The sequence below is a fragment of the Leptinotarsa decemlineata genome, unplaced genomic scaffold, assembly GCF_025532065.1.
Source record: "Leptinotarsa decemlineata unplaced genomic scaffold, Ldec_3_MD MMD2_tig00000882_RagTag_RagTag, whole genome shotgun sequence".
In the NCBI taxonomy this organism is placed as follows: domain Eukaryota; kingdom Metazoa; phylum Arthropoda; class Insecta; order Coleoptera; family Chrysomelidae; genus Leptinotarsa; species Leptinotarsa decemlineata.
The window spans coordinates 8,075,138-8,102,077 of NW_027412556.1; the positions used below are offsets into that span (position 1 = coordinate 8,075,138).

The 26,940-nt window shown below is 33.7% G+C and overlaps 1 protein-coding gene and 1 long non-coding RNA gene across 2 annotated transcripts in view; one reads left to right on the forward strand and one right to left on the reverse strand.

The window, feature by feature from the left end:
• LOC141482157 (uncharacterized) overlaps window positions 1-7,316 on the forward strand; it is a 252,166-nt gene extending 244,850 nt beyond the window's left edge. The window contains exon 3 of the long non-coding RNA XR_012465376.1: window positions 7,306-7,316. This is a non-coding gene — a long non-coding RNA (uncharacterized lncRNA). The remainder of the gene's footprint in view (window positions 1-7,305) is intronic.
• Window positions 1-26,940, reverse strand: part of Axs (Abnormal X segregation) — a 129,622-nt gene that overhangs the window by 88,722 nt on the left and 13,960 nt on the right. Inside the window, 1 exon segment of the mRNA XM_074174931.1 lies at window positions 15,672-15,847. Coding sequence (XP_074031032.1) covers window positions 15,672-15,847 — 176 coding nt within the window.

The following is a 26,940-nucleotide window of genomic DNA, read 5'->3' on the forward strand; positions in this document are numbered from 1 at the left end:
TCGTCACAAGAGGCAAAAGATTACTTATTTGTATTTACATTGATTGAAGAAAACCTTATAACGAATAGGTGAAGTGTCAGCTAAAGCTAGTATTTTTAGAATGGAATGGCGAATGTATTTCTTGAGGTTTCCAGTGATGAACTGACTATTTACATGAAATGCCTTCCAGTGAATATTTACAAGATCAGTCACAGTTTCTATAAAAGAGGTGATTCAATAACACAGGCCAACAAAAAAAAGTTTTTGAAAACTTTGTCTACTTTATCAGCTGACTTTTATAGATTTTTGTGTGCTGAATCCAAATCTGGTCATAGTTTTTTTGTATGATCCATAGTTTTTGAGAAATTGACTTTTTTTATATCATTCAAAATATGTACGGTATATGGTAAAATTAATGAAACACTATGTTAAATCACTATCATGGTTTTTATTTACACTAGGTTACTTTAAATAATGATACAGTGTTGTAATGTAGGTTTCACTAGTCAGATGGAATTGGTTTATACTTCCTTTCTCTTTTTTCTTTGAAGTTTCTTGTGTAGCTTTTCCTGCGATGAGTCGCTTGTTGAGCTTCACGGTGAAGTGACCAACAGTAGTCTTCCATAATGTTGATGTTCCAGCGGCCCTGGTAAAGTTTTTCCATCAATGTAATATCTTGGTGAGAACGCTCACCCTGCTCCTCACTAACATCTACCAAATTTTTCGGGAAGTAATCAAGATGACTGTTCAAGAAGTTGACTTTTAGGCTCATCAAACATCCTAGTTTCTCAAAATTCTTCAACATATCAGCTACAGTGGTACGATATTCTGGGTCTTTTGCATTTCCTAAGAATTTTGTAACAACTTGCTTGTATAATACCCATGCTACTTTTTCATGTATGGTATGGTGGTTTCAAAGTTAACGTCGAACATCATTTTCCGAATGTCGGGTCCTACAAAGACGCCTTCTTCAAGTTTAGGCTGTGAAAGGTTTGTAAATTTCTGGCATAGATTCTTGAAACAAGGTCCATCTTTAGGCAATTCCTTTACAAACTTTTTCATGAGGCCTAACTTTATATGTAGAGGTGATTAGATGATGTTTCTAGGATCTACAAGGTTTTTGCGGAGAACGTTCTTCTCGCTGAGTTTTGAAGACTCCCTCATAGGCCAGTTCTTTCTGCACCAATGTTGATCCCTTGCTTTACTGTCCCATTTACACAAAAAACATGGAAATTTGGTAAAACCACCTTGATGACCAAGAAGCATGCATGTTAATTTCCAGTCACCACATATCATCTAACCATGAGCCGAATAGCCAATTTTATTCAACACTATTTCTAGGTTTTCATAGGTCTTTTTCATATGTACAGAATGGTCAACAGGTATAGATGCATAATAAGTGTTACTATTGTGTAATAAAATAGCTTTCAAAACAGCATAAACATCCTCCAGTCTTCGTTTTTTGTATTCAACACCAAACCCTTTGATCAGACCTGGAGTGTCTGGAGTGTCACCTTGTTCAAAAAATTTCGAAAACTGCTGCTCTCTCTTCCTATACACATTTATGCTAGTTCTGCCAACAAGTTCTTTTCTTTTAGTCTGTAACCAAGCAATTCAGCTTCTTCTTTCGTGAACCCAAGATCCCTAACTACCTAAGTCGTTAAGCTCAATCTGTTTAGGCTCTATATTTGCTGTAGCACATTGGAACTCTTCATCATCTTGTTCATCTATATCTGACAGTACATCAGAAAACATTTTAGTTTGAACTGAATTCAAATCATCTGGAGGTTCGAGGACCGGCAAATCTACATCGTGTCCTACTGGTCGGATGGCGGAAATTAGGTTAGGGTAGCTTATTACCTTTTTGTTTTTCTAGTTATGGCCAGTAATATCAATACTTCAAAAGTAGTAATCATCGGTGTGATTTCTAGGTTCCCTCCATACCATGAGAACAGCGTACTTAAATGCTTTTTTCTCCTTTTTTGACCATTTTCTAAGATCTTCAACACAAACATAACATATCTTATGCGGGGCCCAGGATTTATCCTGATCACCAAGTTTTATTCCAAATTATGAGAAATTAACCATTTTCACAAAGTCTCTAATGTTTCTTCGATGTTTTTTAGTAACAAACTCACCACAAATATAACAAAAACTGTCAGCAGATTTCTTGCAACCGCGATTAAACATTTTAATGAGCACATTAAAATTATATTAGACCTATAAGTATTCTTCCTGCCATCTCAAAAGCCTTTGAAATGGTCATTGAAGAACAGATCAAAGATTGCCTTAAACGAAAAAATCTTATTACCCCTGTTCAGTCTGGATTTCGCCCTCTATATAGCACTACAACGGCTCTGAGTCTCGTCACTGACCACTGACCAAATCACTTGATGAAGGAAATTTCACATGTTTTTTAATGCTTGATTACAGTAAAGCATTCGATTACTTGGATCCTCCTTTATTGTGCATAAAACCAAAGTGCTTTGGTTTCACCCATAATGCAGTGTCACTTATGAATAGCTATCTCTCCGAAAGGACACGATAAACTCACCTTGATGGTAACCAATCAACAGAAATATAAAAAAATTTGTGTACCGCAAGGTTCAGTCCTGGGACCGCTCCTTTTTGCAGTTTATATTAGTGACTTTCTTGAATTTGTTAGTTTTGGTAAAATACATCACTACGCCGATGATACTCAATTGTATAGTTCATTCAGCTTTAAAGATATTACACTGTTAATGAAAATATTAACAGAAACCTTAAAACTCTATACAATGTATTCTGTGCACATAATCTTACTATCAATCCCAGGTCATGTTATTGGGGCCCAAAAGTAAAAGAAATATTGTGTATGAGTCATTGTCGATCCGTGTCAATAATAACATAATTCCTTTTGTCAATGAATGTAAAACTCTGGGCTTGTGGTTAGATACAGACTTGAGATTCATGAAGCATGTAAGTCATCTGTGCTACATCCCGTCTAATATAAAGAGATGATATTTTGAAAGGATACCTTAAATCCATTCTTAAATCCATAATTTGTAATATTGGTCTTACAAGTGTGATATGAAGATGATTTATCGTGAATACGTTCACAAACGAATAGCTAGAGCTTATAATAAATCCCAACATTTTGTTAACCCTTTTACAAATTTAATCAAAATGTTTCGAGAATGACAAAGTGTGATCATAAATAATCCCAAGATCTTTTACTTAATTTTTCTGTCAAGGAAAGTATCTCCAATTTTGTAATCGAATTCAATGGTGTTTTTCCGCAAAGAGGAGGTAACGATATTACATTCATCAATATCAAAGTATAATTTATTTTCTATGGTCCAACTATATATTCTATCAATATCTTTTTGTAGTGCAACACAATCTCTGACGGTTTAAATTTCTTCGAAGCATTTGACATCATCTGCAAAAAGAAGCCCCTCAGAAAAATGTAAACATGATTTTAGTTCATTGATAAATGAAACAAACAGCTAATGCCCTAATTTTGATCCCTGTGGGACACCCAAGTTAATTTCATCGAGATCTGACTACAAAGTTATGATTCTGTAGGTAATTATTGATTGAACCATGGTTGACACCAAATTTGTTGAGTTTTGAAAGCAATATGTCATGATCAACTTTATCGAAAGCTTTCGAGAAATCTGTATAAATCGTATCAGGTTGCTGTTCATTCTCAAAAGATTTGTAAACCTCATTGGTGAATATATATATAAATTTGTATTTAAAGATTTTTTATTAACAAAACCATGTTGCCACTCATCAGTAGTATTTTGAGCATATCTGATTCAAGATGGGGAAGTAAAAAACCAAACCTCAATCTCTTCTAAAAATACATCACTTTCAAATTTTAAATGATTTATTTCAAAATGTGTAGTGAAACAAATTACTGTAAGAAAATTCCCTTAAATGAAATGTCGGATTCAGTCTATGCTACGAATCCTCCTAATGCCAAGTTGGATGTGTTTTTCGCTTCATAACATGTTCATACCACAAAATTCTTTGCCCGAAATGAAAAATGCGACCAAACCCAAAAAAGTTACCGCAAAAACATATGAACAGAAATTGATAACCAGCATGTCGTATGATAGTGCTGAATCTTCTGGGATTACGATGTGATAAATGGATTGCAATAATTCCCGAGAAAACATTTATTCACTGACTGCGTAACCGTAATGATGGATAATATGATCGTAAATCTCCTCAGGGTAAATGCCACTATTATTCACTTCATAAATTCGAGTTATACGGGGTGTTCATTAAAATTCAACAGCTTCTTCACGCATTTCCAATACTATACTAAATTCTACATAATTGTTGGAAATGAAAATTGTTCGTCCTCTAAACAGAATTTCATCGGAACGGTTTTCATGTGAATAAGTTGCTATGACAGATACTTTTAAGAATCGTTGTAATTAATTTTTGAATTGTCAAGTTATTATCAGAAAAGTTACTAAATAGTATATTTTGCATTCGTATCACACCCAATTTTTTCCCATTTCTTACATTAGTGGCAACCGTGACAGGACCGACAATGGGAGATTTGAAAGTACTTCAAAAGACAAGGGTTTTTCAAAGATGAATGCTTGGAAAGGGCATGCAAGATCTCAAAAGTATTTTGAGCGAAGTTGGATTGCAGAAAGGAGAGGTTGCAGCGTTATTGAATCAAATGGAAGATAAGGGCCAAAGGGATGCATTGGATGAACAAATTTTGCCAGAACTATTCAGAGCAAACGCCGGCGATGAAGAAATTGAACAGGAGTTATCATCGTCAGAATTTTACCGTACCGGGTACATCAGAAACAAGTCAAAAGCTTATTTCGTACTGAACGAACAGAATAAGTCGACAGGTTCATCAAACATTAACGAAGAATTAGCACCAAAGAGGAATTTTCAACTTCCTAGGTTGGAACTGAAGAAATTTAATGGCGAGGTTAAGAATTGGATAGTCTTCTGGGGCCAATTCAATAAGATTCATGTAGATGAAGAAATTGCCAAAGAAGATAAGTTCCAATACTTATTGCAATCAATGAAACCAGGTTCAAAGGCGCAAGAATTGGTCGAAAGCTATATAATTACGACAAAGCGGTCGAGCAACTGAAAGCTAGGTTTGCCAGAGATGATTTTCTTATAGAAGTGTATGTTAGGAAGCTCCTAGGGCTTGTATTGAAACAATCTTCAAAAAATAATGCAGGTATATCCCTGTCTAGTTTGTTTGACAAACTAGAAACACAGTTAAGGGCACTTGAAACGTTAGGTGTCACATCTGGCAAATACGCAGCCATGATATATCCTTTGGTAGAATCTGCTCTTCCTGAAGATATTTTGAGAGTATGGGAGAGGCATCGCAATTCTGTTTCAATTAAAATCACGGATGAAATTTCATTAGATGGAAATTCCACTAATTATCTAAATTTGTTATTAAATTTTCTGAAATCGGAGGTGCAAAGTGAGGAGCGACTAAATTTGCCAAAAAAAGGGTTTCTCACAAAAAGAAAGTGGCAAAGTACGCAGCACAGGTAAATACAGAGATCTTGTTAATGATGAAACTTTTCCATGAACGGCGGCTACCTTCATTTCATCAGATAAACAAAAAGTGAGTAAAAAAATTGATATTTCTTGTATTTTTTGCAACAATTTTCAAGCAAGTAAAGACTGTATGAAATCACAAAAACTAACATATGGACAGAAAAAAGAGTTAGTAATGAAAAAAGCAATGTTGTTTAGGATGTCTCAAACCTAATCATACGATAAAGAAGTGTAGAAATTTTGTTAAATGTCTTGTTTGCAACAAAAAACATTTTGCTATAATGTGCCCCGATTTGCAAGTTAAAAAATCCATTCAATTGAATTCAGATAGAACTATCGAACAATTTTCAAATAAAAATGCAACTATTTGTGAAAATAACATTGAAAATGTTTCGACTAGTAATACTACTCAAAGTCAGTATGAAACTTTATTACAAACTTTAATAGTCCGTCTTGTTAATGTCAGAATAACTAAGTTAGTGAGGGCTTTACTAGATTCAGCATCTCAGAGGTCATATATTACAGGTAGTTGTGCTAAAGAGATGGACTTTTCAAAGATTGCTGAAAAATCAATCATACAAGGTGTTTTTGGAGGATTGGAGTTACCCAAAAAACATTTGGTTTGTACAAGGTAATCATGCAAAATTTAGATAAAACTTGTGAATTTGAGGTTAATATGCTAGAACAACAAAAAATTTGCAATAACATTCCGTGTATCAAAAGTAAAACGTATTGGAATCTTTTGAAAAGTAAAAATATAAATATTTCTGACTTTCAGACTGAAATTTTAGATATTTCTCTCCTTTTTGGAGCTGATGTCCTTAGTTATCTATATACTGGGTTGATAGAAAATAATGGCGATGGTTTAATTGCGATGGAGACTCGATTGGGGTGCACCATCATGGGCAAACAAAGAGTTGAATTCCATAATTCGCTTAACTCTTTCACTTTTTTAACTTCAACACAGGTATCAGATCTTTAGGATTTGGAAGTTTAAGGAATAAGAGATCCTATTGTAACCCGAAAAAAGGAAGAAAGGCAGGTTGAAGTAATAAAATTTTTCGAAAATACATTTAGTGTGAATGATGATGGAAGATATGAAGTGCGTTTACCGTGGTTGCTAGGTAGACCTAAGTTATTTAGTAATAAGGAACTTTCTGAAAAAAAGGTTACATTCTATTAGTAGAAAGCTGAATGATAATAATCGAATATATGATTATGAGAGGGTTTTAATGGAATGGGAACGAGAAGGTATCATCGAGGAAGTTCCGGAAGTCGAGTGGCATGCTGTTTCTTACTATTTACCCCATCATTCAGTCTCTAAAGAGGGAAATGCCACCACAAAGGTACGACCGGTGTTTGATGCTTCGGTGAAAGATAAAATGGGTCACTCTTTAAATCAGTGTCTCGAGACAGGTGCCAATTTGATTGAATTGATTCCATCCATTCCAGTTCAAAGTTGGTTCTATTGGTGTATCGGCTGATATTGGGAAGGCATTCTTGCAGATAAGTTTAACACCGGAAGATAGAAATTATCTCAGATTTTTATGGTGGAAGGATCATTCAAGGACAGAAATAAAAATTTATAGGCATACTAGGGTCGTGTTTGGAGTTTCTTGTAGTCCCATTTTCATTAGCAGCAACAACTGGTTATCATTTGGAGAACGTTCCTGAGTATTTGGTAAACACAGCGAAAAAGATGAGATCTTCTTTTTATGTCGATAATTGCGTTACTAGTGTAGAAAATGAAGCTGAGCTGAAAATTTTCATTGATTAAGCTAGGGAAATAATGTCTTCAGCCAAGTTTGATTTGCGGGGATGACTACATTCATTCGGTGAAACGGTATTTTATGGTCAGATAATGTTTCTTCTGTATTAGGATTGTCATGGAATTTTAAAGATGATACTCTTTTTTGTGATATTCAGGCTTTGACCAATATATCAAATATTCCAATAACAGAGGTTTGTTGTCAGTGGCTCAAAGAATATTTGATCCAATTGGATTTACATGCCCAGTAACTTTGTTGCCGAAATTACTTCTTCGGGACTCATGGAAGTTGAAATTAGGTTGGGATAAAGACTTGCCATCAATTTCAATCATGGCTCAGACAAATTTCTTGGCTTGGTTTTTGTATTATACCAAGGGCGCTTACTACCTTTTCTTTAAATTCATCCAGTAACACAATACACGTGTTTTGCGACGCTTGTAAACTTTCCTATGAATTCGAAGGCCAGGTTCAGTTACAAATGTTACAAGCCAAATCTAGAATTGCATCTATCAAGGAAATGACACTGCCAATATTGGAGTTGATGGCTGCGGTTTTAGGATCTCGAATATGTCAATCAATAAGGAAAGTCAAGTTTTTCAATTCGATGAAAACGTTTGGTCAGAATCCATGGTAACGCTCAGTTGGATCGAAACAAGAGGGAACTGGAACACATTTGTAGATAATCGGGAACAAGTCTCTACTTCGAAGAAGTAGAGAGAGTCTCTACTTCGAAGAAGTAGAGACTTGTGGCCAGATACTGTACTTATTCATTATGATAGGATTGAAGAAGGTAGACAAATAACAGTGACGACTTCAGAAACTTCTAGAGAAAAATTCAGTTAAATGTTTCATTATTTTTCAAAATATAGTAAGATATGTAGATTTATTGCCTGGATATTCAGATTCAGAGTTAATTCATCAAGTAAAGGTCGATTGAGTGGTGAGTTAACGTTTTTCGAAATTGATAAAGCTGAAATTACTCCAATTAGGTTCATACAAAAAGAAAATATAAAGAAATTCAAAAATAATAAGAAAAGCTTACCAGTTTTTGAAGATGAACATAGATTATGGCGGGTAAAAACTAGAGATTATTATTATTTAGATAATACAGAGGATTTTATACAGCGTGACTCACGGTCGATGGTAGATTAGACGTTTCTGGAAAACGCAAAGCATGATTTTTCTGAAAATTCCACCTCTCACATTTCCTTACCTGTTCTATCGATCTAAAATATTTTCAGCATTGCGGCATTGCCACTTCAATCAAAAAGTCCTAGCAACTTTATTTTTTTGAATGGAACACCCCGTATATTAATACATTTTTGGAATCGCTCTGGGATTTCAATACTTTTTTGTTGATAATGTCCTATACCTATCTCTATCTGTTTTCGAGATAAAAAATAAAGTGTGCTAAATATGGTCCAAAACATAGCCTTAATTGAAATTAAGTACATCAGTACTTTCAATTCATGAAAAGTTGATATTTTGATGATAGTTTGGATAAACTCGAAATATTCAAATAACACCAAGAAATCGACTCCATATCATACAGGGCGTGCTAAAATTACTATTATTTCCATTGTGCATAAAAGTAGTAAAAAGATCATTTTTTCAAATGAAACCTCCTCTCTATTACTCGGCAAATTGAAAGATGGTGAAAAATGTTTCAAGATGATATATCATGTTACTTTTATACATTTGTAAGGACATGGAGAAAACGTCCAAATTGGAACAGTATCTGTTGAATGAGTCTGTAATTCTATTTATTGGAGAGTTTTTCCCCACATTGGTGTTATATGTGGAAGTAGCTAATAAATATTTATTCCTTGTGTTTCTCTGGGGTACATGAAAGGACATCATTGCTATCAACTCAGGCGAGTCAATGAGATTCGTTAAAATTTTATAGCCAAACACTAGATCCGAAGTGATTCTCCGTTGTTCTAGAGGCTGAATGTTATAATAGTTACGGATTTGATTAATACCGTGAGTTACATAGACATTAGTGATTCGGTAATGAAGATGTCTAACAAACCTATTTTGCAGTCGTTCTAAACGCATTTTGAATGTATTATAGCAAGGATTCCATATAATGCTAGCGAAATTCAACTTGCTATAAACAAATGCATAATAGATAGTTTTAATAGCGGCTTCGTTGTTGAAGTCTCTGCACATTCTATTGAAGAAACCCAGTGTTCTGTTGCTTCTATTTATGACATATTCAACATGGCGATTGAAATTCAATTTTGTGTCAAAGTATACTCCAAGGTCCTTGATATATTCTACTCTTATTTAATGCAATACTATTCAACAAATACTGAAACAATATGGGTGAATGATTTCTATGAAACGAAATACATGTACATTTTTATACGTTGATTTTCAGCTTATTCATATCACAATATGTTACAAATATTTTTTTAAATATTTTCAAGTCGTCCGCATATAACAAAATATTAAAATAAAGGAAACAAGACTGTATGTCATTTATAAATACTAAAAACAACAGTGGACCCAGGTGTGAGCCCTGAGGTACCCCTGAGGTAACCACGAAGGGCGTCGACTTGAACCATCGATGCTAACAAGTTGACTACGATTAAATACATAAGAGGAGAACCACCTAAGAAGATCGCCCTGTACACCAATTCCAGCAAGTTTCGACATGAGTATGTTATGATCAACCTTGTCAAAAGCCAAAAGTCAAAAGCCAATGAACGAGAGGAAGTTTGTAAGATTACAAAATAATTTCCTTAACTATGGCTCCATGTTAAAAGCGCCTTCAACATTACCAAAACCTGTTACTACAAATGAGGAAAATACTGTTAACGTATTGGCATATTTTTATGCATATCCAGAAGCTTCCATTCGCAGTGCAGATAAAGATTTAGGATTTTAGCGCCGATGACGAGATGATCGTGAACACTGAGGCCTATTTTGATGTTAAAGACAAATTGTTCCATAAAAATAGATAGAAAAATTGTATGACCGCTATAATCTTTCTATCGCACTCGAAAACAAATATATTGAATAATGAAATCAAATTATTTTTTCTATGTTAGCCTACGAACTATAGAAACATAAAATAAACTGATGCACTCGTTAGGTTGAACATCCGGAGTTGCACAAATAAAAAAATATCAACGGTCAGCAGCTGCTACAGTATGATATTTTTTCAAATCAGCCGACATGGATGAACGAAACAAAAATAAAATGTTGCATGAGTAAAATAACCCGAACTTGTGACAACACTTTTTATTATATTAGAAATTAACTCGGGACAACAGAAATGTTTGTTCTCATTTTCGGATGTTGTTTCGCAAAGCAAGCACATGCTCTGAATTAATGATGTCCCAGGAAGTTAGCGAGGAAACGGGAGACGTATTTCATTGTTTCTCCGCGATGGAACATCATTTTGTCACGAACAGCAGGACACAATTGCGGATACATGTAACTTGCTCCAGCTACAATGTACATCTCAAAATTCCAAGGATGATTTGTTGATCGACATTTCCTTCACACCGATACAACGATAGAAAAATTGAAGGTTCTCGTTATTCAGGTGATCAAATTTGTTCAGTATGAGTATCGATGTTTTCTTCTTTCATCAATGCTTTCAGCTTAGAACTGTTGACACAATTTCTATTTTAACCAACTCAACCAAACATTTCAGTCTGATTAGTTTTCAATATGTTCGAAAATTTCTATTATATCAACTCATTACAAATCTGTTAACACTTATTTAGACAATGAAAGTCCGAGCCTGTAACTATATTGTTTCGCATTATCAGATGTTTCATGATAAGCAGATTTCAACAAAGTATAAAACATATGGTCAGACGCTTATGGTTCGGGAGCTACATTTTATTTGAGTTGCAAACGAGCCACCCTGAATAAGTTTTTGAACAATGAGTTGCAGGAAAAATGAAAAAATAGGTCAACAATCATAAAGGAAGTCACACTTTGGAATATTCGTTCTAAAGACAAATATGGAAGCAATAAATCAGAAAAATAGATTTTTTATTAATTCTTGAATCAGAATCTGATGACTGGACAATGAGAAGAATAAAATTCTCTATAGTAAATGTTCAAAAACGTTTCCACCCACTTCCATATAATGGTATTAACGAGCTTTAATTGCCTTCCTCACATGGTTGACAATCTCGGGAGTTATTTCTCTGCAATGCCTCATGATATTCTCTCTCTCTCACATACACTTTAGACTTCAAATGATCCCATAGAAAGAAATCTACAGGAGTGAGATCTGGAGACCTTGGTGGCCATTCTGTAGGACCTCTTCTGCCAATCCAGGGACCAGGAAAATGATCATGCAAAAATTGTCGCACTGGTACTTATGAAGGATTCCGAAAACATTTGTACGACTGATTCATGATTCTCGAGATAAATCAGTTAGAGATTGCGAATTTTCCATTAGTCCAACGTGTCCTAAAACTGCAGTACAAATAGCTTCTTCGCCGACAACTTCTGAACGATTATGCTTTTCATTGTTAATAGATCCAGTTTCCATAAAATTTGTTCAATAATCCTGAGACGTATTTGTGTCGAACATTTCTTCCTGGATGATTATCCGTGAATATATGGGCAGCAGATCTAGCACTATTTCCACTCTGGCAGTACAAACTCACTCACACCGTTCTCCAAACGTATAACCATTGCTCCTCAAGAATTCACAAAAACAGAAACACCAATTGTAACTTCACCTGTTTGGTAATCGTTACTGTAGAAAGAGACAAATGCAAAATGAAGAGAATATCGAATTCAGACTTAACTAGGGAAAATAAGACTCTTTTGAATTATTCTTCACAAAAACATCTATGAAACCTAGATAACAGATTGTACAGAAGGATGGCTCGTTTTCAGCTCGAATAATTTTCACATTCCAAACTATGAGCTTGGAATGAATATATTTATATATATATATATATATATATATATATATATATATTTATATATATTATATATATATATATATATATATATATATATTAAATTTCACAAAAAGGATCTGAAGCTTTATATCTTCTATTAATTATATGCGAGCGCTTTCGACAGCTGGTCGTACTGAGAAGTGCCTAGAAGATGACAGTTCGACCAGCTGTCGAAAGCGCTCACAGATAATTAATAGAAGATATAGAGCTTCAAATCCTTTTTGTGAAATTTAATATCAAAATACTGAAAATGAAGGAAAATGTTGCATCATTCAATATATATATATATATATATATAGAATATATATATAGAATAGTAGTTTATCGGAGATTCGGTCTGATTAGAATAAATATTTACTCTTTTTAGCTGCCCGAGCTTTCGCTAATGTTTATTAGCTTTATCGAGGGCTGTAATATAAAAAGGACATAATGAATATATATATATATATATATATATATATATATATATATATATACAAATATATAACATTTATCCGTTATTATCCCCGAAAAAATACTATTCTATATATACATACGGTCGTTACACTATCAATTATATATATATATATATATATATATATATATATATATATATATATATATATATATATATATATATATATTATATATATATATATATATATATATAATTGATATATAATTGATATATATATATATATATATATTATATATATATATATTATATATATATATATATATATATATATATATATATATATATTATTATATATATATATATATATATATATATATATATATATATGTCTAATTCTCACACTAGGTTGTGAACATATACACATAGTCAAACAAATTCTTAGATATTAAAAAGAGAACAAAAATATAAAAATATAAATCAATATTAAATATAGCATAAACATACAATTTTGAAAAAGGCTAACAATATCGTAAATCTGCAACAAGAATTCTATTACCAGGATTAACAACGAACTTCCCTTTCTTATAATATATTATTATTATATACAACTATAATAATGTCAAAAATCATTTTGTAAATATTCTTCCACAGTGTAAAAAACATTTAGATTTCAAATATTGTTTCATTCTGATTTTGAACTGATTTAAATTAAGACTTCTTAATTTTGACGAAATTTTATTATATAAATTCAAGTTTAAAGAACTCATTTTGGACGTTGTTTTTTTTTTTGAGTGATGCAAGTAATTTTTCTTTATTTTCAGTATTTCAATATTAAATTTCACAAAAAGGATTTGAAGCTTCATATCTTCTATTAATTATCTGCGAGCGCTTTCGACAGTTGGTAGTACTGTCATCTTCTTGGCCCTCCCCAAACTGAACTTGTTATCCTGTCGTCTGCCTCTTTATACGGTCAGAGCGTCTTAACTCAGGTATTTCAGGTACTTTAGGTAAATTTGCCTGTATTTGTACTGCATCAGGTACTCTTCTTTGTGTTAGATCTTCTCTAGGAATGTGTATGGTTTTGTTTAATATATTGAATGTGAGGTCTTGTTGTGTTTTGATTTGTACTTGTTCCTCGATAAGTGATTTATGACTGTTAAATTTATGAATGTTCAAGTTTTCCCAAATGTCCATACGGTTTCCCTTGTTGACTTGTTTTATGAGTTTTATGTTCTCTGGTGGGGGGAAATTATGTTTGTTTTGTATGGCGTGTGTTGCGAGGTTTAATTTATATACTATTGGATTTATGTATGCCTTTTTGTGCTCATTGTACCTTTGGATCATTTTTTTCTTGATTTGGCCGATATAGAATTTGTTGCAGTCCGAGCATTGTATACTGTATATCCCGTTTTGGTCTTTGTCTTCTTCTTTTTCATAGTTTCAGAGCAATGATTCTCAATGTTTTTTTTTCATCGTGGAACATCGGATAATGCAAAATAATTGATCAATTTAAAAAAATTGTGACATGATCTGGGGGTGCATTAGAGAAAGTTAGATCAAATGTGAATATGTAAAGATGTGTCTCCCTGTATACTATTGTTGAGGTGTTTTTTTATTGGTCCTGAAAATCATTGTTCCAAAAGTTATTCAGGGTGGCTTGTTTTCAACTCAAAAAATTTGTAGCTCCCGAAGCATAAGCTTCAGATCATTTATGAACTATGTTCTTACTTTAACATTGTTTATTCTTTCTGAGTAACTATTATATCATTCGCATTCCTTTTATAACATTTCAATGCGAAACAAGTGCAAAAAGATATACCGCTCATTAGCTTCATCCATATGTTTCGTAAGATAACACTTTTGTATCTCTATTGAATAGAGTTTACTTACATAAATAAAGACGAACTTTATAATTACTCTGATTATTATCATCATTTTATATACTATGTATCTATTTATTTATTCTTTCTATTGTTTAGTACTTGTAAATGTATGTTATTGTTATCCGTATTTTTAGGTATTGTATGGCGAAACGAGTGCACTTATCGCTCATCGGCTTTATTCACTTTATTTTATTGTGAGACACTTCTTTGTATTATGGAAATTGAATAAAGAATATTATTATAATAATAATAATATTATTATTATAAAGAATGTCTTGGTCATTCCCAAACACAACTCGGCACTTTTTACTCGAAGTTTCTCCCATATTTTCCGCTAAGCTGTATAATAAGTTGCCCAGTGACTTCAGACTTTACACGATAATGACATTTAAAAAAACGCTTGAAACTTCTGCTTAAATCCTGGTAATTGGTGCTCTGTATGTCGATTTTTGCAAAACCCTTATTATTATTCATTTTAATCAAGCTTTTATTATTGTGTTTATTGTTGTATTGGTTGATTTATCTTCTATTCTATACTTGTTATTATTATTGTTTTTATTGTAAACTTTTGTAAGGTTGATTTGAAAAACAGCTTATGCTGATAATCCGCCTGTTCATCTAATTTATTTTTGATGAATAAAGTCGATTTATTATTTATTATTATTATTATTATGTTTTATACTTTGTTTAAATCTGCTCCATGGAGCATCTGATAATGCAAAACAATATAGGGTGATCCTTTTAAAAAAAGGGTGACATGCTCCGGAGGTGCACCAGCTCATTTTTTCACCTGGATTATTTCCTATGGAACCTCCTAAAGTCATTAGGTTATACTACTCCAGTGGAACACGTGGAAGATTTGAGAAATCAGATAATTGCTGGGTGTAACGCAATCAAAAAAGAAGAATGGATTCTTGCATCCGAGCGGGGGAGAAGTCATTTTCAACAGTTTTGTAGATTGAGAAACATTACAAGTAATTTTTGGTAATAAATTGTTATTGTCGAAATTCTTTTTTACTCCGTATCTTCGAAACAAAGCGCCCTATCATCAAAGGACAAAATATCCTTACAATAGTCCAAGGAATAGTCACCTGAATTTTTGCCGCAAGCTTAATAAACACACTGTATAACAAATCGACACAAATAAGAAACTTACCTCAAGAAGCAGCGTTACCCAAACAACGTTGAATATGCAAAAGAAGGGCACTGTTTCTCTAGATACCAGCATTTGAAGAAATCCCAGAAAAACTGGGACTCCAAGAGCATAAGTGTAGAATCCCAGAAACGTGAAGTAAAGAGCAACCGATTCTCCGAAATACAACCTGATTTCCTCTGAAACAAAAAAAAAAACAAGTGACCATTTCAAATCATGTGAAAACCTGCGATATTTTTTATCATTGGGAAAACTTTTACGCTAGATAGTATTTCAGTACGAATAATAAATTGTGAACAACATGGATTCTGAAAAAAAAAGTGTACCAATGATGCTACATTGTCCTTTCTGTACGAAGTTTATAATAATCAACAATCGTTAATTAACTTCAGCAGCAGTGGCATTGACGGAAAGTGTTTTGAATCATACCTTACTGGTAGAAGTCAAATTGTTTAAACGTCAACTTCATTATCAACTACAACCTGTACGAACAGTGGTGTTCCTCAGGGGTCAATTCTTGGTCCATCATCTTTGTTTGGTACATGAATCAACTGACATCGTTGAATATTGAAACCGAATTCACGTTATTTGCAGGTAACACCATCTGCACAATAGGTATTTTTAATGTGGAACAGTAAAAATACCTCAGATCCCCACAAAATCATATTTTAGGTATGAAGAATATCAAGGACTGGGGCGATGCTAAGCGTTTGTTTTTGAATATCACGAAAACTGATTTTACATTTTTTTGGGGATGTATGTGTAAGGCACTAAATTGCTTAGACTTATATAGATAATGACTTGAGATTTGATCACCATGTCAGAACCCCCTCAAGGGGTTCTAGTAGATTCTCATTTGAGATATGGAATTCCGTTCTGGGTAGTATGTTTAGAACCCACTGGACTTATGTATTTGTGCTTTAAAAAAGAGCGACACATTTATTCATTCAAAATGAAACAACAAAACTCCTGCTTGATAAAAAAACACAGGAAAAAACCCTCTGGTCTCTTCTAACTTGCCTACCTCTCAACACTTACCACAATTTCAGTAATTACCATGGCCTAAAAATATAATAACCTACCAGAAAGCGTTAAATACAAAGACGGTCCTACAGATTTCAGAAAACTAATAAAAGTTTTTTTCTCTGATGGAGCCTTCAATAGTTTAGATGAGTTTTTGATGACAACTTCCATTGTGATTTTCTCTGAAGTAGATCTAACAATAAATATCAATCCGAGGATTGATATCTGTATCAACTACTTTCATAAACTGGAAAAATTCCACTGATAAACGTAAATCATATACTGAAGATTTCAGGATATTAACAACTTACTTCAGTGATTATATTTTTTCTAGGCGGGTTGACTGTCCTTGTTCAGCCTATCAGCTGTCTCTACGGAACCTTCAAGATATCGGGCGCCCTCTCGTTTAGTATCACCTTGTCACGGTAATGCGGAGCTCTTTCATGATTGACCTTCTTTCCCTAGCTACTCGTGGGACTTTTATGGACAAAGTAAACCTGAAAATTCTTTCTAACGCTGAGTCTACAGAGGAGATGGATGTCGAGCTTACGACTCCAACTGACCTCCCTGTAATTTAGATCAGAAGCGAGAGCTTCTCAACTCTCCAACTCCTGATCCAATAACTGAACCTGAAAAAAAGGTTTGGTGGTGCAGCCACGACTGAGTCGTCTCCTCAAGAGCGGGTACCTTATGAAACCGCCTTGCACCAAATTCTTGAGCGGCGTACGCAGAATCTGTCTCAGGTGGAGGAACAAACCCCCCATGAGCAGATTAGCAAACGTTTGCGCTCAAGTGATGATTCACCAAAACCAGAGGAAAAAAACCCTGCACGGTTGAATCTAAGGCATCGTCAGGTGTAGCTGACGTGCAAAAACCCTCATATGGGAAGATTATCGCGGGTATCAAGGTGGGAATCTTGCACCTTGACTATCCGTCTACTTCATCAACGATGAAACAGCAGAGCATATAATTTGTGTCTGCCCCGCTGGGGACCGAATCAGGTTTTTAGATTTCGGCAAGAGCCGAACTCTTATTGTGAATGAAACGAATGCTAGGCAAATACTGCTTTATTTCACTTCCTCTAGAACATTAAAAGTACATACATTTCAAATAAATACACCGGGTGATCCTCTACATCTTCCCCTTTTTCAAAATTATACACCAACAATAATTTACCTCAAATCAACCTATACTATTGTGAAACTACAACTAAACCAAATGATTTTACCTCTGCCTAATATAAAATACTAAAACACCTTTCTTTATTTACATTTTTGAATACATCATGGGGTTATATCAATGAACTGGTTTTACTATTTTTCCGCTTCTACTCTGTTTTTCTACAAATATAACATCATCATTGTTACCTTCCAAAACTTTTGGTTCTTCAACTACAATATTATTATTTGTTTTTTCTTCTGGAATGATAGCTAGAAACCTCCTGTTTTTTTCTATAACTGATCCATTATCCAACCTGACTTTATATGACCTATGTGTAACATTATCTATAACTTCTCCGGTTGTCACTAGAATTAGTACCTGAACCATTATCTTTGTATCCTTTTTTACTCTGGTAAACTTTTTTGGGTTGTTTTATTCTAATAGTACCTTTGTACTTTGACAGTTATTTAATTTTTTCTAGTTTGTTCTATGTTTTTCAAACTTGTTTTCAACATACTATCTTCCATAGCAATTATTCCTCTTGATCTTCTCGACATTAAAAATTGTGCTGGTGAACCAATTTCATTTGATTTTGGAGTATTTCTATATTGTAACAGGGCCAAATACATATCTTTTTGATAATCCCTACTTTCCTAAGAATCGCGTTCTACCATACAATTATTTTGTGGATGTAATGGTGAAGAAGTTTGGTGTCAAATTCCCACGTCTTTGCAAATGACTTGAATAATTCAGAGGAAAATTGTGGATCATTATCAGAAAATAAAGTTTTTGGTATGCCGTGATGAGCAAAAACGCTGTTCAAATGCATAATTACATTTACCGCAGTTGTATTTGTGTTTAGGCAAATCAATTTCACGTATATTGAAAAATAGTCTATGACAATCAAATATTGCTATTTGTCCACTTCAAAAAAATTACACCCTAATTTTTTACCAAGGCTGTGATGGTACTTTTGTGGACATAATGGTTTTTTCATTTGAGATTTCTGTATCTCATACATATAGAATAATGAAGTGGTTGATATCCCTACTCAGTGTTGGCTAAAAAACACATTCTACTGCATAATTTTTGTTTTTTCTCGACCTGATGACTGAAATGCAATTTATGCAAAGTTGCATTCACTAGTTTTTTAGGAATAACAATTCTTTTGCCAATATAAAGTATAACGTTGAAATCTAGCAAATTTTTTTATTTCGAAAAAAAAAAACATTTGATGTAATCATTATATTTATTAATATTTTATGGCCACCCATTTTGCAAAAACAATCGTATTTTTGTCAAGTCAGAATCCAAATTCTGACTCTGAATGAATGAATGAATGTGAATGTCTTTCACAAACTCAGACTGAAAATTGTTTTGTATTTTCAGCATGCATACTTGAGCCTCTATATCTACACTTATGTCATCATTCATTTTTGTATCATTTGTATATGCTATATATAATGTGACAGCTAGATACATGTTTTTTCCCGGTGTAAAAAATATCTATACCATATTTCTGCAATTTTATAACAAGTCTTAAAGGACAGTCGACAAGATTTTTTTTGAATAGAAACAAGTGGTTTTTGATCTGTTCGAATCTTGAACCTTTGCGCATATACACATTGAAGAAACCTCTCACAACCAAAGGCAACACCACGCATTTCTATTTCTATTACAGCATATCTTTTTTCTGCGTCTGTTAACGCACGGAAGCATACGCACACGGCATGTTATCCTGCAACAATACTGCTGCTATTCCATCTTTAGATGCATCAGTAGACATCGTGGAGGTTTTGTGAACATCGAAATATTTTAAAACTGCATTTTCACATATTATGTTTTTGATTTTTTCAAACGCATCTTGGAAATTTTTATCCCAAATAAAAACATCGTTTTTCAACAGAGACCGAAACGGTGCCATAAGAGATGATAAATTAGGAATGAATTTGCCAAGATGATTCACAAAACCAAAAATCTTTCTACGCTTTTCTTATTTTTTGGATTGGGCATAGATTTTATAGCTTTTACTTTCGAACTATCAGGTTTGATGCCATCTTTTGTTATGAGGTTACCCAAGTATTTTACTTGTGTCTGATTTATTTTACTTCCTCTAGAACATTAAAACTATATACATTTCAAATAAATATATCGGGTGATCCTCTACATCTTCCCCTTTTTCATAAGATGGCCGGAAACGGAGTTCCTACCGACTGCGCCTTGTGAATGAAACGAATGCTAGGCAAATACTACTTTATTCAACTTCCTCTAGAACATTAAAAGTACATACATTTCAAATAAATATACCGGGTGATCCTCTACACTTTCCATCTGACCTGAAAGATCACTCACCACACAATTAATCGGCTTCATTGAGAAGCTGGGTTCATTTGGTCGAGTGTGAATAGGTGTGAGCCACAATAAACCCTTGCGGGTTGCGGTGGAGGGTCGAAAAGACCCACTCACTTTGGACCTAACCTAACATAACCTATATTTCTTCTATGTTCATATAATCAATTCGTCCTGGTATTGGAAGTGAATTGAATCATTACGCTTGATGTTGGAGGAGTTTCTATGCATGTTATATCAATATTCACCAATCGAGGAAGCTTTACATCGAAATGGAATTATCATTTTCAGGACAAATACAAACAATTTGTTTCTCTATTAATGAACGAACATCATGCGATTCGAAAACAGGCGCTAAACTCATATATTATTATGATTCAATGGTCTCAAACAGACAAACTACATAGAATGAGAAATAATCAATTACATATGCCGGATTTGACCTGCTATATCGTTATTAACGCATTCACACCCCATTCCACGGATATCCGAAAGCAATATGTACAAGAACAATGAACATGATGAAAAATTTGCAATGGAAATTGTGATCAATCATATAAATATATCGATATTTGGTTCATTCCAATAATCAACTGATTTCATTATTGATTTTTTCACAGAAACAGATTCTGTGACTTATATTTTGTGTGATAGTTGTTCAATTTCATTTCGGACGAGATTGATACTGCTTTTTTTTTGTCTCAGTTGAAGATGATTTTGTTTCAGTGAAATTCCGCATCAACAATATGAAATTCCACATCTTCCAGAAAATTTATGATTAGAGCCAAAACATGTCTTTGCTGAAAAAATTATTATTCCTGAAGTTTCGTTAATAAAGCATTAAAAGTTTAAATCGCCAACGACTTGTTCGATCTCACAATCAATTTATTCATCTGACTCCTAAATAATTCGCAAAGGGAAAGTATTTCAAAGTTTTCATATAAAGCTTTGAATAAGAGGATTATCCCGAAAGAAACTTTTTTGAATTAGTTTTGTTTCAACGAGATTGTCAGATATTTCATTATAATCATACGAAAGAATAAACAGATTCAGCCTGGGAGGAAGCTTAGAAACCGCTGATGGAAGAGAAACATTTGAATCAGTTGTTGAAAAAGACTGGATGATAAATTTAAACATTTATTTCTGTTGTTCAATGACAAATAACATTCTGAGGACCGGTACTTCACGACCTACTCAAATTAACTTCAATAGTAATAACTCGAGTACGTTACTGCTCGATCAAAAATTTTTCATATTTCAAAGCGGGCGTGTCTCTATCTTAATGATGATGACTGTCGATGAAACAATAATGTTGATTGTTCTAATTACTGTAGTATCATGTTTGTGCAATTGATTTCAATTTCTAGAACAGGCAATATGAAATCTGAAAAAGTAATGAACATTTTTCTTGAGAATAGTACAGCGAACGTGTCACGAGAGGCAGCACTAGTAGTAGGGACAAACATAAACTATTCACACGTAATAATAATAATAATAATAATAACTTTATTCGTCTTTTCGATCATATACATGATATAAGACATATCATAAATAAAAATATGAAAATTATATAAAACAATAATAACGGTCCATAGTATAATATAGATCGGACACTTGAAACAGGTACTTAACTAAATACATATAAAAAAATAACCCAAACAGACATACACACACATATGTATACACATACATAAATATACATAAAGTTCATTTATCTTTAACTAGGATGAAAGAAATGCAGTGAAAGCAATTATCATGATAACAGTGTATCCCGTTCTAAGAATTCTTCTACACTATAATATCCCTTATTAGTTAATAGCTCCTTCATTTGTTTTTCAAATGGTAAAATATGCAAATTAATATCTTGAGGCAACGTATTGAATAATATTATGCCATTATATGCAAGTGATTCCTTGAATGTCGATGTTTTATGTTTTGGGATAGTTAATAAATGTCTATTTCGTGTTGCATAGTTATGAACTATTGATTCATCTCTCAGATTGGGTACATTATTTTTCACATGGAGCAGAGCTTTATATATATAGATACAAGGTAAAGTTAGCATCTTGTTCTTGCAGATAGCAGGTCTACAGCTATCCCTGGGTGCAATATTAAAGATAGTTCTAATTACGTTTTGCCCCCGCAGAAGAACCCACATTAATACATTTTGAGCCATATGTGAGTACGCCAATGAATAGTAAACATTCCTGAAACTAAGCACGTCTTTGATCTGTCGTATTGCAAATAACGCTTGATTCAATTTTTTGCAGACATAATCGATATGGGGCTCCCAAGACAAGGTTTTATCTACAAACATACCAAGGAGTTTGGCTGTTTCCGAGAGTTGGATGTTGTTGAGTTTCACTGTTTTCCTTAACGCGAAGCTTTAATGTACTGTTTTACTTTCATTCAGTTTTAGTCGGTTTCTATCACACCAAGAAATCATGTCATCCATGACTGAATTAATGTTGTTTTCTAGCTCCTCCGCAGTATTTCCGGAAAATGTTATGGTAGTGTCATCTGCGAGTAGGATAATGAAACCTTGTTTTATATACTTCGGAAGATCATTTATATAGATAGAGAAAAGCAGTAGGCCTAAAATGGACCCCTGTGGTACCCCGAGGATAATATGTTGAATATCAGATACTGCATTTTTCACAGTCACTACCATTTTCCTATCTTCCATAAAAGATTTTATCCATTCCAGAAGGGACCCTCTAATGCCAATGTTATATAACTTACTAACCATCATGTCACTATTTACTAAATCAAACGCCTAAGCCTAAGTCAAATAATATTGAAACTACGTACTTCCCCTTATCGATTTCATTGTAAATAAACTCGAATTTTCTAGCAATAGCAGTCTTATAACGTAAATAACAGTGTTATTTACGTAATATTAATTTGTTATTCAAAAATATAAATCTGATATAAAAAATATTTTGTGCTAGTATGCCAACAAAGCATTGCTGTTTTGCAAATTGAACGTCGAATAATCGATATCCGGAAGAAAACGTGTTTTTTATACCACTTATAAAACCTTATGTTAATGAGGTTAGATGTAAGAAATGGATACATGCTTCGAGAAGAATGGATTTAACAGTGCAAAAAATAAATAAATATTCTGAACATGAAATGAATGGTAAACTTTTCATAGTTATTTACCATTGATTAGAATGAGATATAACCTCAATCGTTTTTAAACTACATTCATTTATTATATTCAATGAAATTTATTTCATTACCATCTATATTTGATTCATATTTCACTCGGAAATAAATCTGAAATTAATAATTATTTTAAATTTTTTTTATTACAGTTTGAATCTACCGCTACTCTTTTACTAGAGTCTGTATACTAACCAGTCTATTAATTCACTTTTTTTTCCAGTTACTTTTTAATCACGGCATGCAAGCCACCGTTTTAATGTTACCACATTGTTATCCTTCACAGTTGCAAATTTTAGTTTTGTTCCAGTAACATCTTCTTGTGTTAAAAACATTTATTTCTAATTGTACTTTACCATATGTTTATATGAGAATTGGGCAGTGTTTGTCCCTACCGATCTACTGGCGCTGCTAGTGAGTGATTTTTCGTACTCAAGGAAAAAGGTTCATTTAGAATAAACGACTGGTTTCAACCACTATGACAAACGGCTCACATGGAAAAAATAACAGGAACAGGCTGATACATAAAGAGACGTAAATTTCTGGATCATCGCTTTCAAAAAGGTTATCGATTTCGTGTGAATCCATTTTGCTCTTATATGGGCTGACAACTTTTTCAGTAGAACCAAAATATAACAACTACACAATATTGAAAAGTAAGTATGATCGTATGTCACAGAGACGAATGATTATCAATTTGAACCCGATAAATTCAACAGGTCTATTGGTCTAGTACTTTGTGCCTCTAGTGAAATTGTGACTAATCAAATGGCGTACTCATTATTACTAAACGTACATACTTCGATAACATTTTTATAAGGACAAAACACAAGCACTACAGGAAAATCCTTAAGGCGCCCCCAGATCGGTGCCTGTGCGAAAGTAGCGATTCACATTGGATTTGAATCGCTGGAGATTTAATCCATTTCGAAAAACGTGTTCAGGAAGTTTATTGCACATAAACGCAGTTCTCCAGATGAAAGAGTTCCTAAACAATGAAGTTCGAAGTGTACTGAGTTGTACCTCAAAACGATGAGCAGCCACAGTCCGTCGCGTATTTTTGATATGTACCGCTCTTGGTGGAATCAAATATGCCAAGTCACTTAAGTATCTATAGGAGAGAGACAAATCTCCAACCTTTCTTCGATGTTCCAGGCTATCAAGGTTGCGCGTCATGTTTGCGTCTCCAGTCAGGAGGATGGCTTTTTTCTGGATGAAATACAGCAACTTCAGGGTATGTTTGGGGGCAGAGCTCCATACATGAGAACAATCATCCAAAGAAGGTCTGCTCTGAGCTTTATAAAGCATCAAAAATGCTGAAGTGTGTACAGTTCTATGATTCGGAACAGTGTCCAAGCTTTTGAGAAGCAGCCTTCGCAATTCCAGCGACATGATTGTCCCAAGACATATTGATGTCCATTTTAACCCCAACAAACTTATCGAAGCAGAAAGCGGAATTGTGTGACCTGACATTATTATATCCAGTTCGGATACATTTATCTTCTAGATGAAAACCGATGCCTGAGTTTTTGTGGCATTGAATTGAACCTGGGTGATTTCACCTCAATACGAAATCACTTCTAGATCCTTATTATTTCTGCTATACACTAATGACCTGTCAGAGTATATTGGAACATCCTTGATTGTACTTTATGCTGATGATACATCGATTTCTGCAGCAGGAGATAGTCCTGAAGAGCTCGAATAGAGGCTGAATTTTATCAGCAATAATTTTACGACCTGGTGCCATGATAATAAGTTTGTCGTAAATGCAGAAAAATCAATATTGATTGAATGTTTTGGTAGAAAAAGATGTATCATTCATATACAGGTTTCAGTCAATAATGTCACAATTCTCCCAAGTCAAACAACAAAATTTTTGGGTGTTCACATTGACACAAATTTATCTTGGAAATTTCATTAAAACCATGTAATTAGAAAACTTAATAGCAGCTTTTATGCACTATTGCAACTACGTCAGGTTTTCGATGAAAAATCTTTGATTAACGTGTATTATGCAATGGTTCAGTCTACACTGTAATACAATGTCATCTTGTGGGGAGATTTTACAGGAGCGGATCGTGTTTTTATAGCTCAGAAAAGAATGCTTCTCCTGATTTTTGATCTACATAGAACCGAATCATGTAGGCCCACATTTAAACAAAATAAAATTTTGACTTTCCCAGCAATCTATATCTATGGTTGTTTAGTCTATACGTGGAAAAATATGAATGACTACGAGTCCAATTCTCAGTGCCATCGATATCCCACAAGATCGGGAAATTTATTTAAAATTAAACAACATAGGACTTCAACCTATGAAAAGACTCCCTTTCTGGCCGGAGCAAGACTTTTCAATTGTCTACCTCATACTCTTAAAAATTTCTCCGATATCAAAAAGTTTAAAATGAACCTCAAAGAGTTTTTAATTGACCGGACTATTTATTCAGTGGAAACTTCTTTAAAAATGACTGTACATAATGTGTGTATTATTTATATGTATTTGAATGTATATTGTATATAATAATTGTTTTTCACTTGATGTAACTCCGTTATATTTTAATTTGCATATTGTTTTTTTAATATACTTGTATTTGACGATTCCTACATCATAATTGTATGATCTAGAAGGAATAAATAGTATTATTATCAAACAGTATTATTATTGTTAGGATATGCAACCTCCTGCTGCTGGTGAAGATGTGCCTCCGTAGCCGATGTCCTGGAACCCAAATGGAATGACGAGACAAGTTAGCAAAGCAATTTATCGGATTCTTGTTTTTTCCAATAAGTCGTTGAAATACAATAAAAAAGAGGGTTGGAGACAATATGGATCCCTGAGGAACACCAGCGTTGATGGCGGAAGTATTCGAGAGACATCTATCGATGACCACTTGCAGGGAACGTTCTTTCTGGAAGCTGAAGAGCCATACACATAAATGATTCGACAAGCCATATCATCAAAGTTTGGCCAGCAAACCCTCATGCCACACAGGTCAAAGGCCTTAGAAGTATCAAGCGCAACAGTTCTTGATTCTCCATGTTTTTTGATTGCGTTATTTCAAATATGGGTGACATACGATGGAAGGTCGCCTGTTGATCTTTGTTTCCGAAAGCCATATTGATGATCGCTCAAAATATTGGAGCCTTCCAAATATTTGAAGATATGGATTTGAAGCGACTGGTCTATAGTCATTTGGAAAGGTTTTTCTTGCCCTTTTTGGCAATCTTCTAATAACAGGAAAAAACCCCTTTCTTGTAAGACAGGTTGAAAAGTCTGCAAAATACTGGTGCGAGTTCATTTGCGCATTTTTTAAGTACGATGACGGGCACTTTATCGGGGACTCTGAATTTTTGTATAGTTATTTCGATAACCTTTTCAACGACGAACAAGAAATACCAGATTTTATATATTCTAATTCAAACGTATGATGTTTGAATTAGACAAAGACAGGCTCATTTTTGACTATGATCAAGTTTGAACATGTGGTAAATTTTCGATTGAAAGATAATCGTTGTTGAATTCAATTCAATCGGGTTGTGAAGTACTGGTCCTGATTTTGTATAAAGT